General features: G+C 36.2%; 1 protein-coding gene across 2 annotated transcripts in view; it reads right to left on the bottom strand.

Moving 5' to 3' along the window:
- The window catches only part of PDE11A (phosphodiesterase 11A), a 464603-nt gene that overhangs the window by 169261 nt on the left and 281256 nt on the right, over window positions 1–14086 (bottom strand). For both annotated transcript variants that reach the window (XM_068543893.1, XM_068543892.1), the window contains exon 9: window positions 13486–13578. In XM_068543893.1, coding sequence (XP_068399994.1) covers window positions 13486–13578 — 93 coding nt within the window. The remainder of the gene's footprint in view (window positions 1–13485; window positions 13579–14086) is intronic.

The following is a 14086-nucleotide window of genomic DNA, read 5'->3' as shown; positions in this document are numbered from 1 at the left end:
CATGAGAAAAACATCAGAGAAATACCAATAGAAATTCTCACAAAATACCTGATCAGTATTCCTCAAAATTATCAAGGTCATCAAAAAAAAGAAAGCCTGAAACGCTGTTAGCCAAGAGGAGCCTGAGGAGTCATGGTGACTAAATGTAACTGGGTTTTCTGGATGGGATCCCAGAACAGAAAAAGGATACTAGGTAAAGCCTAAGGAAATGTGAAGAAAATAGGGACTTTAGTTAATAATAATGTAGCAATATCAGTTCACTAATTATAAAATGTACCATACTAATGTAAGATGTTAATAATTAGGGAAACTTGGTACAACACATATGGAAACTCTCTGTATTATCTTTCCAATTTTTTCTGTAAATCTAAAACCGTTCTAAAAACAAAGTTTATTTTTTAAAATGTTATCTGGCTGATTCTCCATGCAGGGTCTCCCACTTTGCACAAAATGCCTAAATGAAAACCCAGAAATCATCACTAAAACTGATAACCCACTGCTAGATTCTGGGAAGAATTTTCCCCATTTATAAGGCAGGTGCAGCTAAACTGAGGAAAATGACAGGCAGCGTAACCATGTTTCACCCCTGAAATAAAGCATTCCCCCGGCCTGAAAGAAGATGGATGGGAGAGCATTGCTCCTTTCTCTCCTGTCAGGGCTCTTACTCAGAGACCCAGGATCTGCACTAACCAGAAAATTAATCAGTTGACCTACTGAACGACAGCTGTTTTTGAAGGATTAGCCTTCATCTTGGGGGACAGAGTTACTGCAAATAAAACACTGTATGATGGGCAGATATTATAAGCAACAATTATTATTGACATTTCATGAGCACTGTGCTAAAGGTTTTACTTGCATTATTTCCTTTAATCCTCTTAACAATCCCACAAGGTTGGAAAGTGAGAAAAACGAAGCACAGAGAAGTTAAGTGACTTGCCGAGAGATATACAGAAAGTGGCAGAGCTAGAATTAAAATCCTAACAGTCTAATTTTAAAGCCCACACTTTTTTTTTTTTTTAAAGCCCACACTTTTAACCCTTCTACTGTACTTCATAAAAAACCCTACCAGCAGTGTATACTGAGGGTTGATATTCTTATTGTACTTTAATTGTGATCTTTATTTGTACTTCACTGCACTGGATTCATTCAACAAATATTTTTTGCATGTCTACTATGTGCCAGGTCCTGTGCTGACACTGGACACACAAAGGTGAACCAGACACACAGACACATCCCTATACACAAGAGATCCAGAGTTCAGTGGATTAAAGGGAGAATACACCATTTCAGCCTGGCAGAACCACACTAGATCTGTGCCTACATACTGGGTACTAACTCAACATGGAACTAAGTACATCAGCTTGCCCCCTTTTTGTGTATCTAATAAACGGGATTCTATAGTATGGAAGTGGACAGTGAGAGAGGCTCAAGGCCAATCACAAAGCCTTGCCAGTCGGTAAACACTGAAATCAAGAGAAAGAGCGCATCATCATGAAAACTCAGATAATCACTTCATGCAAGGGTTGTTACCTTTCAGCAATCTTATGCTTAGTGTCTTCAACAAGATACAAGAAGAAAGAGCCTCATTGAAACTAGAGCAGAAAAACATATAGGTAAAATATGTTGGGACAAAATTTAAAATACAAACAAAAGAATGAGACAACAAAGCTCAGCTGTTACTTTCTCAGGGAGGGCTCTCTGGGACATACAAGAGTAGCCCCCTATTTCTAGTCACTATGAAAACATCCTGCTTTGTTTTCTTTATGACACAACATCATGGATTTATCCTGCTAATCTATTTGTTTACTTATCTACTGCCTGTTTTTTCACACTAGAAGAGAAGGTCAATAAGAATATGAATATTATTTGTTTACTACTGAATCGTCAGTACGTAGTACAGCATCTACCACAAAGTAGAAGCTCAACAAATATTTATTCAGTGATTGAATACGGAGGCAACAACGTGCAAATGGAGATGGGTTTAATAAATGGAAAAATTTCAAGGGAACCCAAATTATGACAGCAGAATTTAAACCCACATTGGAGTTAATAAAGATTTTTTTAAAGTGTAAGAGCTCAGGATCAACAAATCAATGGAAAAGAATGGACAGGCTAGAAGTGAACTGACACTTATAGTCATTTGTTTTTCAACAAAGGTGCCAAAGTGATTCAGGGGAGGAAGAAGAACTTTTCAATAAATGGTACAGATTTTTTAAAATGAACCTCAACTGCTACTGTATACAAAAATTATTGAGATAAATCATATATCTAAATGTAAAAGCTAAAACCATAAAGCTTTTAGAGGAAAACAAGGAAAACATCAAAGAATATATTCTTGATTTGAGCGCAGGCAAAGATTTCTCAGATCACAGAAAGCAATAACCTTAAAAGAAATTATTAAATGATATATTAGACTTCATCAAAACTAAAGATATCTGCTCATCAAAAGACACCTTTCAGAAAATGAATAGGCAAGGTGCAGATTTGGAGAAAATATTCACAATACATTTATCTGACCAAACACTGGTATCCAGAATATATAAAGAATTCCTACTACCTAAAAATAAAAAGACAAGCAGCTCAATTAAAAGTGGCAAAAAATTTGGACAGTTCACAAGAGAAGATATACAAATGGTAAATAAGTACATGAAAAAGTATATAACTTTATTAGTCATCAGTGAAATGAAAATTAAAACCACAATAAAATGCCATTATAGACTTACCAGAAAGGCTAAAATTAAAAACAATTATGGCACCAAACATTTGTGAGATTGTGAAGCAACTAAAACTGTAATAGTTACTTTGTAGGAAACTACAATGGTACAATCACACAGGAAAAAAAATCTTATAATTTCTTGTAAAGCTAAATAAACACTGACCTTTTGACCAGTAATTCTAATACTATGTATTAACTCAAGAGAAGTAAAAGTATATGTTCACAAAAATACTTATACAAAAATGTTCATAGCAGTAATTCATAAAGCCCCAAACTGGAAACACCAGTATATTGATCAATAGGAGAATGGATAAACAATCCTGTGGTATAATCCCACAATGGAATGCTACTCGTCAATTAAAAGGAAAAACTTATATACCCAACATGAATGAATCTCAAATGCATTACGCTGGTTGAAAGAAGCCTTACACAAAAGAGTATATATTGTATAGTTTAATTTATACGAAATTCTAAACAGGTGAAACTAATTCCTGGTGGAAAAATTAGAACAGTAGTTGTCTCTGGGGTTGGTGGTGGGTGTCTCTGGGAAGAGGCATGGGGGAACTTTTTGGGGTGATGATATATTAAGATATATTTCCAATTGAGAAATAACCAAATTGTCATTTTAAGCTAGTAAGTTTTGGGGTGATTTGATAGGCAAGATTAGATTACCAAACAGAATCTATGTCCAAATAAGTATTAGAAATACAGTTATATTAATACGGAAAAATATAAGTAGTGCTGCTTGGAAAAGTAACTGCATTTTGTAAATGTAACAATTTATTACTTATAATGTAATTAAAACCGTTTACTACATGAACAAAAACAAGCAAACTGAGGTAAGCACATACTCAATTCATTTTCTTACATAGTGGGGAGTTAAAAGATACTGTTTCAATTTTGTCTTTATTAATTAGAGATATACTGATTAAAGAATGCTTTTGTAAAAGGAGCATGATAAATAACTTTCACTTCACTGAAGTAAAACAAATCAAGCAAAGTATAATACATATAGTAGAATTCAGAAAAAACAAAACATAATAAAGGAAAAACTCAGAAAGAATAAGATAATAGACTTAAAACCAAACACCTTACTTAAAAAAAAAAAGATTCTCAGATTGGATTAAAAAATTAAATTCAGATGTATGCAGTTTACAGGAAATATGCCTAAAACAAAATTAACCAGAAGTAATAAAAATAAAAGAATGAGTAAGGAATTATCAGTTTAAACGTATATCCCTTAGAAAAGACTTACCTAAAACCCCGGTTTACATCCCCTGCTAGATGCTCTTATGACCTCCTGTATTTTTTCTGCACAGAATTTATCACAACTGATTAGATTCTGATTTGCGTGACTTTTTGTTTGTTTGTTTACTTCACATTCTAAGCTCTGTAAAAAAGGCACCAGCTCTGTTTTGCTCACTGCTTTATCTCCAGTGCCCAGCACAGTGCTTGGAACATAAGAAATACTCATTGAATAGATGTATTCTTAAAATACAATAAATAAAAAAAATAGAAGCACAGATGACAACATTAAGTTCAAACTAAGTAGATTTCAAAGTAAAAAGCAATCAAATAAAACAAGAATAATTTTAAATCTGTAAAAGAAACAATTCTCAGTTGTGAATCTGTTTTTGCAAAAAATCAAAAACATAAAAAGCAAGAAATAATAGCAATTCAAAGAGAAGATTGATGATGACAGACTATAAAAATATTCAACTCCTTTCCTGACAAAATATCATGACATTACAAAGAAAAGTTAATATCTAATAGATCCATATCAGCAGTGGAAAGTAAAAACAATTGGCCAGAGGTTTCCACTTCCTGATAGGATAAAGAAGATCTTAAAAGATTGCTACCCCCTTCATAACAATAAGAAAAAAGACAAAATAAAGCTGTCATTTTAAAGCTGTCAAAGAGTGAGTGGTGGACAGAGAGAAACCCAAATGAACTACATTCCACTCAAGAGACAGCCTTTATAGATGAATGGAAAGCAGGGGTTGCTTTCATACCTGGGACCAGTTACTTACAGTAGGACGATGAGCCTGTCATCAGTAGAGTGACTGCTGAAAGGAGGAAAACGAGCCAAATTTTTAATAACAGGGTGGGCTGGCATGGCATATAGGTATCTGGAAGAGCCACAGATGCAAAAGTAAATTTCTCAGCTTGAAATTACTCCTCCACGGGAAGTTTCCCATGAAAGTGGTGGTGCGCGCAGAGCTGGAAAATCAAAATCTTATATTCGTGTACGTTAGTTAGGTTTTAGGCCCTGATGGAGTTGAATCCAGAAGTGAACTGAAATGAACTTAAGCTGCAACTCAAACGCCTGCAACTCAAACGCCTTCAACTCAAATCCTGAGTGTGGCCAGTCACTCAACAGAGCCTGAGTATTTGGGGTTGGGTTGAAGGGCAAAAGGAGATCTCCATAATCTCTTCTGAGACCAGAAATAAAGGGAAACTAACAAAAGCTTTGCCCGTTTTCAGCTAAGCACCACAGATGGTTGAATTTGAATGATCAACCCCTCATGCTAGCGGCCTGACATAAAAAAAAATCACATATCCTATCTGGAAAAACAGAACACAACAAAAAATATTATTTAGCTCAAACGGTACCCACTAAAACCTTTATCTACTCTTGTTTTTCTATACAAGATGTTTCACATGCAATCAATATTTATGAAGACAGGCAAAGAAACAGAAAAATGTGATCCCTCACCGAGAAAAGAAAGAATCAATAGAGGCAGAGTCATGGATGCCCCTGATGTTAGAAATAAAGATGAGCGATATAAAATAACTTGTGAAGAATTGTAGGTTAACAATTTGGAGGAAAAGTTAGACATAATAACTGTTGGGACATTTCAGCAGAGAAACCAAAGCTTATAAAAGAACTAAGTCAAAATGTCTAGAACTGAAACATACAATATTAATACAACAGAGTACAATAAAATATCAGAAATGGATGGACTTTATAGAAGACTAGAAAAAAGAATCAGCAAACTCTAAGAAAGTTCAGTAGAAAACCCCCAAACTGAAGCATAAAGGAAAAAAGAATGAAAAAATTACAAGTGTCAGAGATCTGGGGGCCAATATCACACAATTCAACATACATGTAACTGGGCTGGGAAAGAGAGAGAGAGAATAAAGAAAAATAAATATTTGAAGAGATATTAGCCAAATATTTTCCAAAATTAATGAAAGCTATCAACCCTTGGATCCAAGAAACTCAGTGAAACCCAAGAAAAAGAAATACAAAGAAAAACACACCTAGACACATCATAGTTAAATGACTGTAAAACAAAGATTAAAAAGAAAATGTTAAAAGCAGTGAGAAATAAAGACACATTACATTTACAAGAATAATGGCAGACTTTTCATTAGTAACAGTGGAATCCAGAAGACAGTGACATCTTAAAAAGGCTGAAAGAAAAAAAGAAAGAAAAAATTGTCAACCCAAATGATAAGGTGGTAAGCTCTAAGCGGTAGGTTACCACTGAGTTTGATTTCTGATTTTACATCTTCTATAACCATAATACATTGTTTCAACTTAAAAACACTTAAAAAAAATAAGAAAAGAATTATATCATATATGGGTCATACTTAGTATAAAAGAATCATAAGAAAACAATTTGATTAATCTTTATCCTTATTACCAAATACTTAAATGGTAAGCACTATGTTTTTACTAGCGTAAAATATTTGTAAAATATTTCTATCTGAAGATCAACCAACACAACAGAGATTTCAAATGACAATAGCCCTTTTGTAAAGAGATTAAAAGAAAGGAACAATCACATCTGTTGGGGGTACATCAGGAAACATTGAAGGAAGAGGTGAAATTTGAGGTTTGTTAAAAGGTTTTTCAAGCAAACGGAGAAAAGACCCAGAGTGGGAATCTCTGGATATTTTTGAGAAACACATAATAATAGAGACTTTTTTTCCTAGATGGAGGCAGTGAAAACTAAGGTAAAAAGAATATTGATGTCAATAGTGGAGGATCTTGAAAGCTCTAATTTGTAGGCAATGGGAAGGCACTGATTTTTTTTAGAGCACAGAAGAGATACGGCCAATATTATACTTTAGGAAAACAAATCCGTACATTGTGAGTACTATGGGTGGGGAAAGAAGAAACTAGAGCCAGGATTATCAGCTTGAATAAGCAGCATTAATACAGGAAAGAGGAAATAAAGACCTGAACTACAGAGATGGCAGTGAAAAAGGAGATACCGTAGGAACCAGATTGACTGAACCTGGCAAGTGGCTGGATGTGGAAAGCCAGGGAGAAGAGAAGTTAATGATAAACCACTGTGAATGAAAACATCATACCAATATTCTATTAATAACATATGTACATATTTTTTAATGGTGATTGTAATTGTTACATATGTTAAGTCTAAACTTTTGGACGTACATAAAAGAACTAAGAGTTAGTTGGAAATGAAAGTCTGAAGCTTCAAAGAGAGAGAAAGAGTGAACTAGGAATACATATTGGAGGTCATCTCAGTTAAAGCCAAATGAGTAGCTGAAATTGCTCAGGGAAAGCATGTATAGAGAGAAAATAGGAGCAAATGGGTCAGATGATTCAACCTTGAAGAATATTCAAAAGAGGGCTGACGAGAGGAGATTTAAGAATGAAAGACCAGAGAAGAACCACCTAGGTATAGGGTCATAGAAGTCAAGGGAGGATGTAGTAGAAAACATGGAAAGCAGGAAAATCTCTAGAGTTATGACTGATCTGCCTCCAAACAAAAAGATATAAAAAAATACTTTGTGATCCTAATTATCTACAGCAGATATTATTGAGACAAAAGAAACAAAAACGTATCTACTGGGACTTCCCTGGCAGTCCAGTGATTAAGATTCTGTGCTCCCAATGCAAGGGGTGCGTGTTCAATCCCTGGTAGGGTAACTAAGATCCCGCATGCCGCATGGCCAAAAAAAAAAAAAAACAAACCCATATATACTTCCTCATCGCTAGCTCAAGGAATGCCCCACAGAGCCAGCTTTGCAGAATTTGTGGAATTCATTTACAAAATTATAAACTGGAAATCACAGTTTTCATAGATATTTCAAGACTATGTCCTAAATTTGCAAAAACAGATGCTTACAGAAGCTGTTAGCAAGTCACAAAACGCTTCAGATACAATTAGGTATCAAATTAGGTATGAAATTAGGTTCATTTATTCATAAATAAACAAATAAATTAAAAAATAACATAACTAAGCAAATATTTATTGAGTACCTACTATGTGTCGAGAACTATTCTAGGTACTGGAATAGAAACTGTTTCTCCTTTTACTAAAGAAAATGGAATATATTATAGATAGCTATAAAATTCTAGTAAATTACATGATGAGTCTTGTAATACTAAAATTGCTGCCCTGTTCCTTGTTTGTAAGGTTCATCTATCTTTGCTCTGGATCCTGGTCTCTCTTATGGTCATGAAATAAACCAGTCATTTACAGGTTAATTACCACGGTGGAGTGGTTATTCTCTTTTCTGTGATCGGAGAAAATAGTCAACAGCATGAACACATAAGAGAAGTTAAGAACTGAGAATGGGGACTGGGCATAGGTGTTCACTGATAACATTTCAGATGACTCCTCAAAGGAGAGGCGAGAATGGAAGCCATTAGAAGGAGTCAAAGAGTAAACGGGTATTTAAAGCAAGGAGGAGATAGCACCCTTTAGCCTCACCTCATTTCATCTACTGTCTTCAACCTAATTCAACAAATATTTATAAAGGAAGTAATGATATCCAATACTGTGGTTGCTTTTTGTGAAAGAAAGACTTGGAGAAATTATCCCACAAATAGATCACTCTGTGCCAATGGTTCTCACCTTGCACTGTGCATCAGAATCACATGGAGAACTTTTTGTAAATACATATGCTCAGGCTCTATTTCCAGAGATTTTGATTCAATCAGTTTAGAAAAGGGTGCAGGCATCAATATTTTTTAAAAGCACCCTGTTGATTCTAATGTGTAGGCTATGCTAGAATACCCCAAAAGCCCAATCAGCATGTCACTGTGAGACCCTTCTTTGGGCAACAGAAAGCAGCAAGTGAAAAGCTGAAGCTCACACTATCTGTTTAGTTGGTCTTTACTGGCTATTCAAAGAAGTTCAAGAAATTTGGCATGATTATTTTCTTAGTGCCCTTTTAAAAGCCACAATTTGATCATAAATTTATAAACCAGCTCAATAAGAGCCTGGAATTTTCACAGAGAACAGCTTCCAGAGCTTTTTTTTTTTTTTCCTTTCTTTCTTTTTAAGTAACTTACCATGTAGTAGTGGCTACAACGGGGTACTAATTACTACATAATCATTTCAAGAGCGTAATTAATTTGTTTCCTTTTTTTCTTTTCTCCAAAAGAAGTGTTTACATAATCCAACATATTGTCAGTAAAGAAGAATTTACAAGTGGGAACAATTCCATTTCTGCTGATGTGTTACATTTGGCTTTGTAATTGAGAACCTGGATCCATTGTACCTACAAATAAACATGGGTCTTCCCAGGCCTGACACTTATCATTTAGACAATCATTGGATCATGGTCTGACAGTAACTTGGTCTGGAAAAAATCATTTTGATAGACAAAATAGGATGTTTAAATGAGACTCTGTCTGAGTTTATAGTTGAGACCAACAGGTACCACATTCTAAAGGGAGTGCTAAGGCCATCTAGGCCTTCTATGTAGGACTTGGAAAGAAGATGCCCCTGCCTCCACGTTAAGGTGCTGGTTTCCCAACTTTGCACTGTGTAAAAAGGATAACAGTTCATGAGAGCCCCGTATTGAGGATTTCTTAGGGTTTCTTGAGAGTTCCTTCCAGAGAGCCACTTGTAGGACCTACAATGTATTTCCCCAGAGTATAGTGTGGGAACAGAGACTGGTACCTGATTCATGCCTAAAAATTCCAAAAGTTAGTGGGCAGGAGAAGAGAGCTGCTTTGCGGAAGACTTGCATTTCAATCTAACGGTTGAAGACATGTGAGTTTTCCCATTGACCAAATGGACCTATGAAAGATACCCAGGCTTAAAAGGACTTTGACATGGAAGCAACCCAAGTGTCTATCAATAGATGAATGAATGGACACAAGGTGGTATATACTTACGATAGAATACTAACCAGCCTTAAAAAGAAAATTTTGACACGTGCTACAACATGGATGAGTCTTAAAGACACTATGCTAAGTGAAATAAGCCAGTCACAAAAGGACAAGTACTGTTATGATTCTGCTCATGTGAAGTATCTTGAGTAGTGAAATTCATAGACATAAAATAGAATGGTGGTTGCCATGGGATGCATGGAAGGAAGAATGAGGAGTTGGGGGTCAATGGGCACAGAGTTTCAGTCTGGGAAGATGAAAAAGTTCTGGCGATGGATGACGGTGATGGTTGCACAACAATGTGAATGTACTTAATGCCACTGAACTGTACACTTAAAAGTAGTAAATTTTATGTTGTGTCTGTTTTACCACAGTTAAAAAAAGAAACAAAAACAGGCCCTGACCAAGAGAATTTCCTGGAAGAGTGAGATGATTCCCACAAAGGAAGAGTCTGGATGGGCCCCTGGAAGCCAGGGGTTGAGAGGGGATTATAACCTGTCAGTCAGGAGAGGCAAACCCACATCAGGGATGGCTATCAGGAGATTGCTAGCCCCGAGAGTCCTCTAAGAATTTATAAAAGCAACTCATGATAAAAAGAGAATGCTGATGTCTGATATAGAGGGCCCTGAAACCAACTTAGGACAGCATCAGTCATGTAAGGCTTTGCCCTCTCATCCAACCTCCCTGCACCTGTCTTAGGGGAGGAAGTGAAGTGAGGAAGAGCCACAAAGCCCACTATGACCCTCTCCTGACCATAGGCTTCTAATCCTGGGCAAAGGGAAAAGCTCAGAGACTATTTAACACCTGAGTATGTCAGAAGAGCTGTGGAATCTACCAGACTTCACTCAAGAGTGGGGAAGATTGATTCAACAGAGTAGGTTTAAAGGAAGAGGGGTGACAAAGAATCAAATGGCATTCTGCTGGCATCCTAGAAGTCTAACTTCTTCAATCACCCAGTTAGAGAGAAATCTCTCCTTGGAGCTTAGGGCATTGCTCAAGGAGAATCATCTCTTTCACTTCTCTCCTTCTTCTCCACCTTCAGGAAGCCAGACTGGTCTCTTAATCATCATCTAAGGAAATACCCCAGGGAACACAGTATCTGGGAAGAGGTCCCACACCCAAACAAGTAAATAACAATTTTCTACTCATGGCTTATAAAGGGGGAAGGGAATACAGAGGTGCTGCTACGTGGCCAGCAAGACTGTCACTAAAATGACTGCCAGTTCCTCCATCACAGCCCTAGCTTTCCCCTTCTGCAATGTTGATGTGGCAGACCAAAATAATTATTTGTGGCTGCATGCATTCATTTATTCAATACACTTTTACTGAGTACCATTATATATAAAACACCAAAAGGAATAAAAGATAGCTAAGACATGATCATATGCTTTGATGGACATATGTTCTAGTGGAGGAAAACATACAGACTCACCATTAACTGTAACATAGGGCAAAGAGAGGAACCAATAACCATGAGATTAGAAGCTTTATAGAGAGAAGATTACATTTAAATCAGGCTTTGAATGATGGGACAATTTTGAGGGGAGACGGCATAATTGGAACAGAATAACTAAAGTGGAGAGGATGTTAGAGCGAAGATCAGAGGGCAGAGAAGCAGGTGGCTGATTTGTAGACTATGAAGTAGTTGAGTTTGTAATTTGCATAGAATACTCTGAAAAGAGAAATGAGGGCCGGGGGCAGGAAGATAGTTTGGTATGAGATTTCCAAGGGCCTCAAAGGCCAGAAGTTTGTACTTTGATAGGTAATGGGGGAGTAATTTAAGGTCAATGAGTGGGTGAATGATGCAATCTAAAATATGGTTTAGGAAGAATTAATAGAAGGCTATTACAATTGCTCGGTCAAGAGGTAATGAAGCCGTTGAGTAGGATGGTTGCTGTGGCAATTGGAAAGGAGGAAAGGGATGGGAGAGGCTTTTGGGAGGTAGAATAAATGGGGCTTGGCTCCTGATTGCATATGCCCTTTCCACACCCTCTGTTTGACCTTCATTCCTTCCCTCTTTTGATCATAAAGGTGTATAAGGTGTCTCTTAATACGCTGACTTATATTTCCTGGAAAATTTCTCATCAGTGTTAGGTAAGGCTTCATTTGCAGTGTCTATGAAAGACTCCCCAGAGGACAATTCTTGATGTTCAAAATGAAGAAGTAATATTCTGCAACTACATGCCTGCTTTATTTTCTCTGTATTCTAGACTTACAGGTAAAGTTTTACCCCTTTTATCCTAGGATCCTTACTGTCAGAAAATGTAAGCACACATTAGTACATTTCTCATGAAGTTCCTGCTGCTCATGCAAAATGGAAATCAGGATCATAAAAGTAAAGTTATTAAAAATGATAGTAAATTCCTTTCTTTGTTCCGTTATTCAGCTTTAAGAGCATCTCTGTTCTCTAAGAGCCTCAGAGTATTAATTTTATATATTTAGGAATAAAAGAACTTAACAATATTCGTATTCATGTACAATATTTATAAATACATAATTCTAAAGTACAGATCTATTCAGAAGTTAATGTATACTATAGTATAGGTAGATCTCATTCCAGAGTTTGAGTTTAGTAGCTCTCAACACATCGTTTTTTTTTTTTTGTTTTTTTTTTTTTGTTTTTTTTAACACATCGTTTTTTGTCTTCATAAAGTTCTGAGATGAGAAATCCTTCCAGAGGAAATTCCCTGGTGGTCCAGTGTTTGGGACTCTGTGATTTCACTGCCGAGGGCCTGGGTTTGATCCTTGGCTGATCCCTGGTTGGGGAACTAGAATCCCACAAGCCACGCGGTGTGGCCAAAAAAAGAAATCCTCCCAGATATTCTTGCATATGGATTCCTGGGCTAGGGACTGAGGTGGATACCACCTGATTATTAGAGTCGAGAGTTTGGTATCTGGTGGGGTAGGGGTTGAGTGGAGGTGGGAGGGACAAAACCAAGATGGCAACACCAGAATTCTGACTGGGAACGCTGCTTTTGACACTGGCACAAATAAAGCACACAGAACATACAAGTCCACACAAATAAGTCAGCTTCTGAAAAGTGAGATTGTCACAAGGCTCACAGTTGGGCTGGAAATTTGGGAGTGTCAGTAATAATTTTTGTGTCTTAGGACAGAAGGTATCTGAGTTATACAAACAAGGGGGTATACACTATGAACCCAAATGAACAATTCATGGGTGAGGAGACTGTGACTGCATTAGCACAGGGAGGGGTGCATAATGACAGGATCAGTTTCCCCCATCTGAGTCACATATCTTCATAGAGAGGCTTTTTTCTTATGATAATAATAGTTGTGAATTTCCAGAATATCTATACTTATTCAAAATACATTCATAATACATTTTATATCCTGACAAATTAATTTTGGATCATCTCTTTTAATAATCCTAATATTTAAAATTTGTATTTAACTGTACACCGTACATGGCTGGGCTTCAAGGAATCTGTGAACTCCTTGAAATTATATGTAAAACTATGTGTGTATGTATATTTTTCTAGAGAGGGTCTCTAGCTTTCATCAAACTCAAACCTATAACTCTAAAATGATTAAGACCCAATGAATAGATAATTAAAAATTGAGAAATTAAGCCCCATAACAAGGACCTTTTTCCCCTCATAAAATCAGGGCTTTTTAGCACAAATTCCGACATAAATATTGTACTTACATCAAGAGCCACAGATTGCTTGGCCCACGACTTCTTCACTTGATCATACATAATTGTATTGTTGATGCCAAGGCCACAAAAGATTACAAAAGCCTAGGAAAGAGAAAGCTCACTAACTAAAAATTGCAATAACTCATTGGCATAATCTAATATAAAAGCAGGCAGTCATCAGGAATGGGCCTTAAAATATAATTTTATTGTATACAGAGGTAGGCCTTGGGGAAATATGTACATTAAAATTCTTAATTACTATTGTCATGTAACAACTTTATTGCTCACATTGCCCATGAGAAAAATTATTAATTTAATGTCATTGTGAAGAAATGACTTTAAATACATTTAAAAACGTACAGTCCGTTTAAATGCATTCTTTATTTAGGTTGTGAACTGATTTTAGTAATTTCATCCCATTTAACCAATAGCCACCTCTTTCAGTAGCTAGGCTATAAAATATTTTGGTAAGGAAACCAAGTGAGTGTAAATGAGGTAAATGTTAAGGGGACAGAGGATTCAGATTTAGAACCAATTAGTAAAGAAGCCCTGATGTAGCCTCAGCTGGAGAAAAAGAATCATGGGGTTTTCATGTTGGCTACTAGTACAA

This window comes from Eschrichtius robustus, chromosome 5 (assembly GCF_028021215.1).
Source record: "Eschrichtius robustus isolate mEscRob2 chromosome 5, mEscRob2.pri, whole genome shotgun sequence".
Classification (NCBI taxonomy): domain Eukaryota; kingdom Metazoa; phylum Chordata; class Mammalia; order Artiodactyla; family Eschrichtiidae; genus Eschrichtius; species Eschrichtius robustus.
This window is presented reverse-complemented; position numbering and strand designations above follow the sequence as displayed.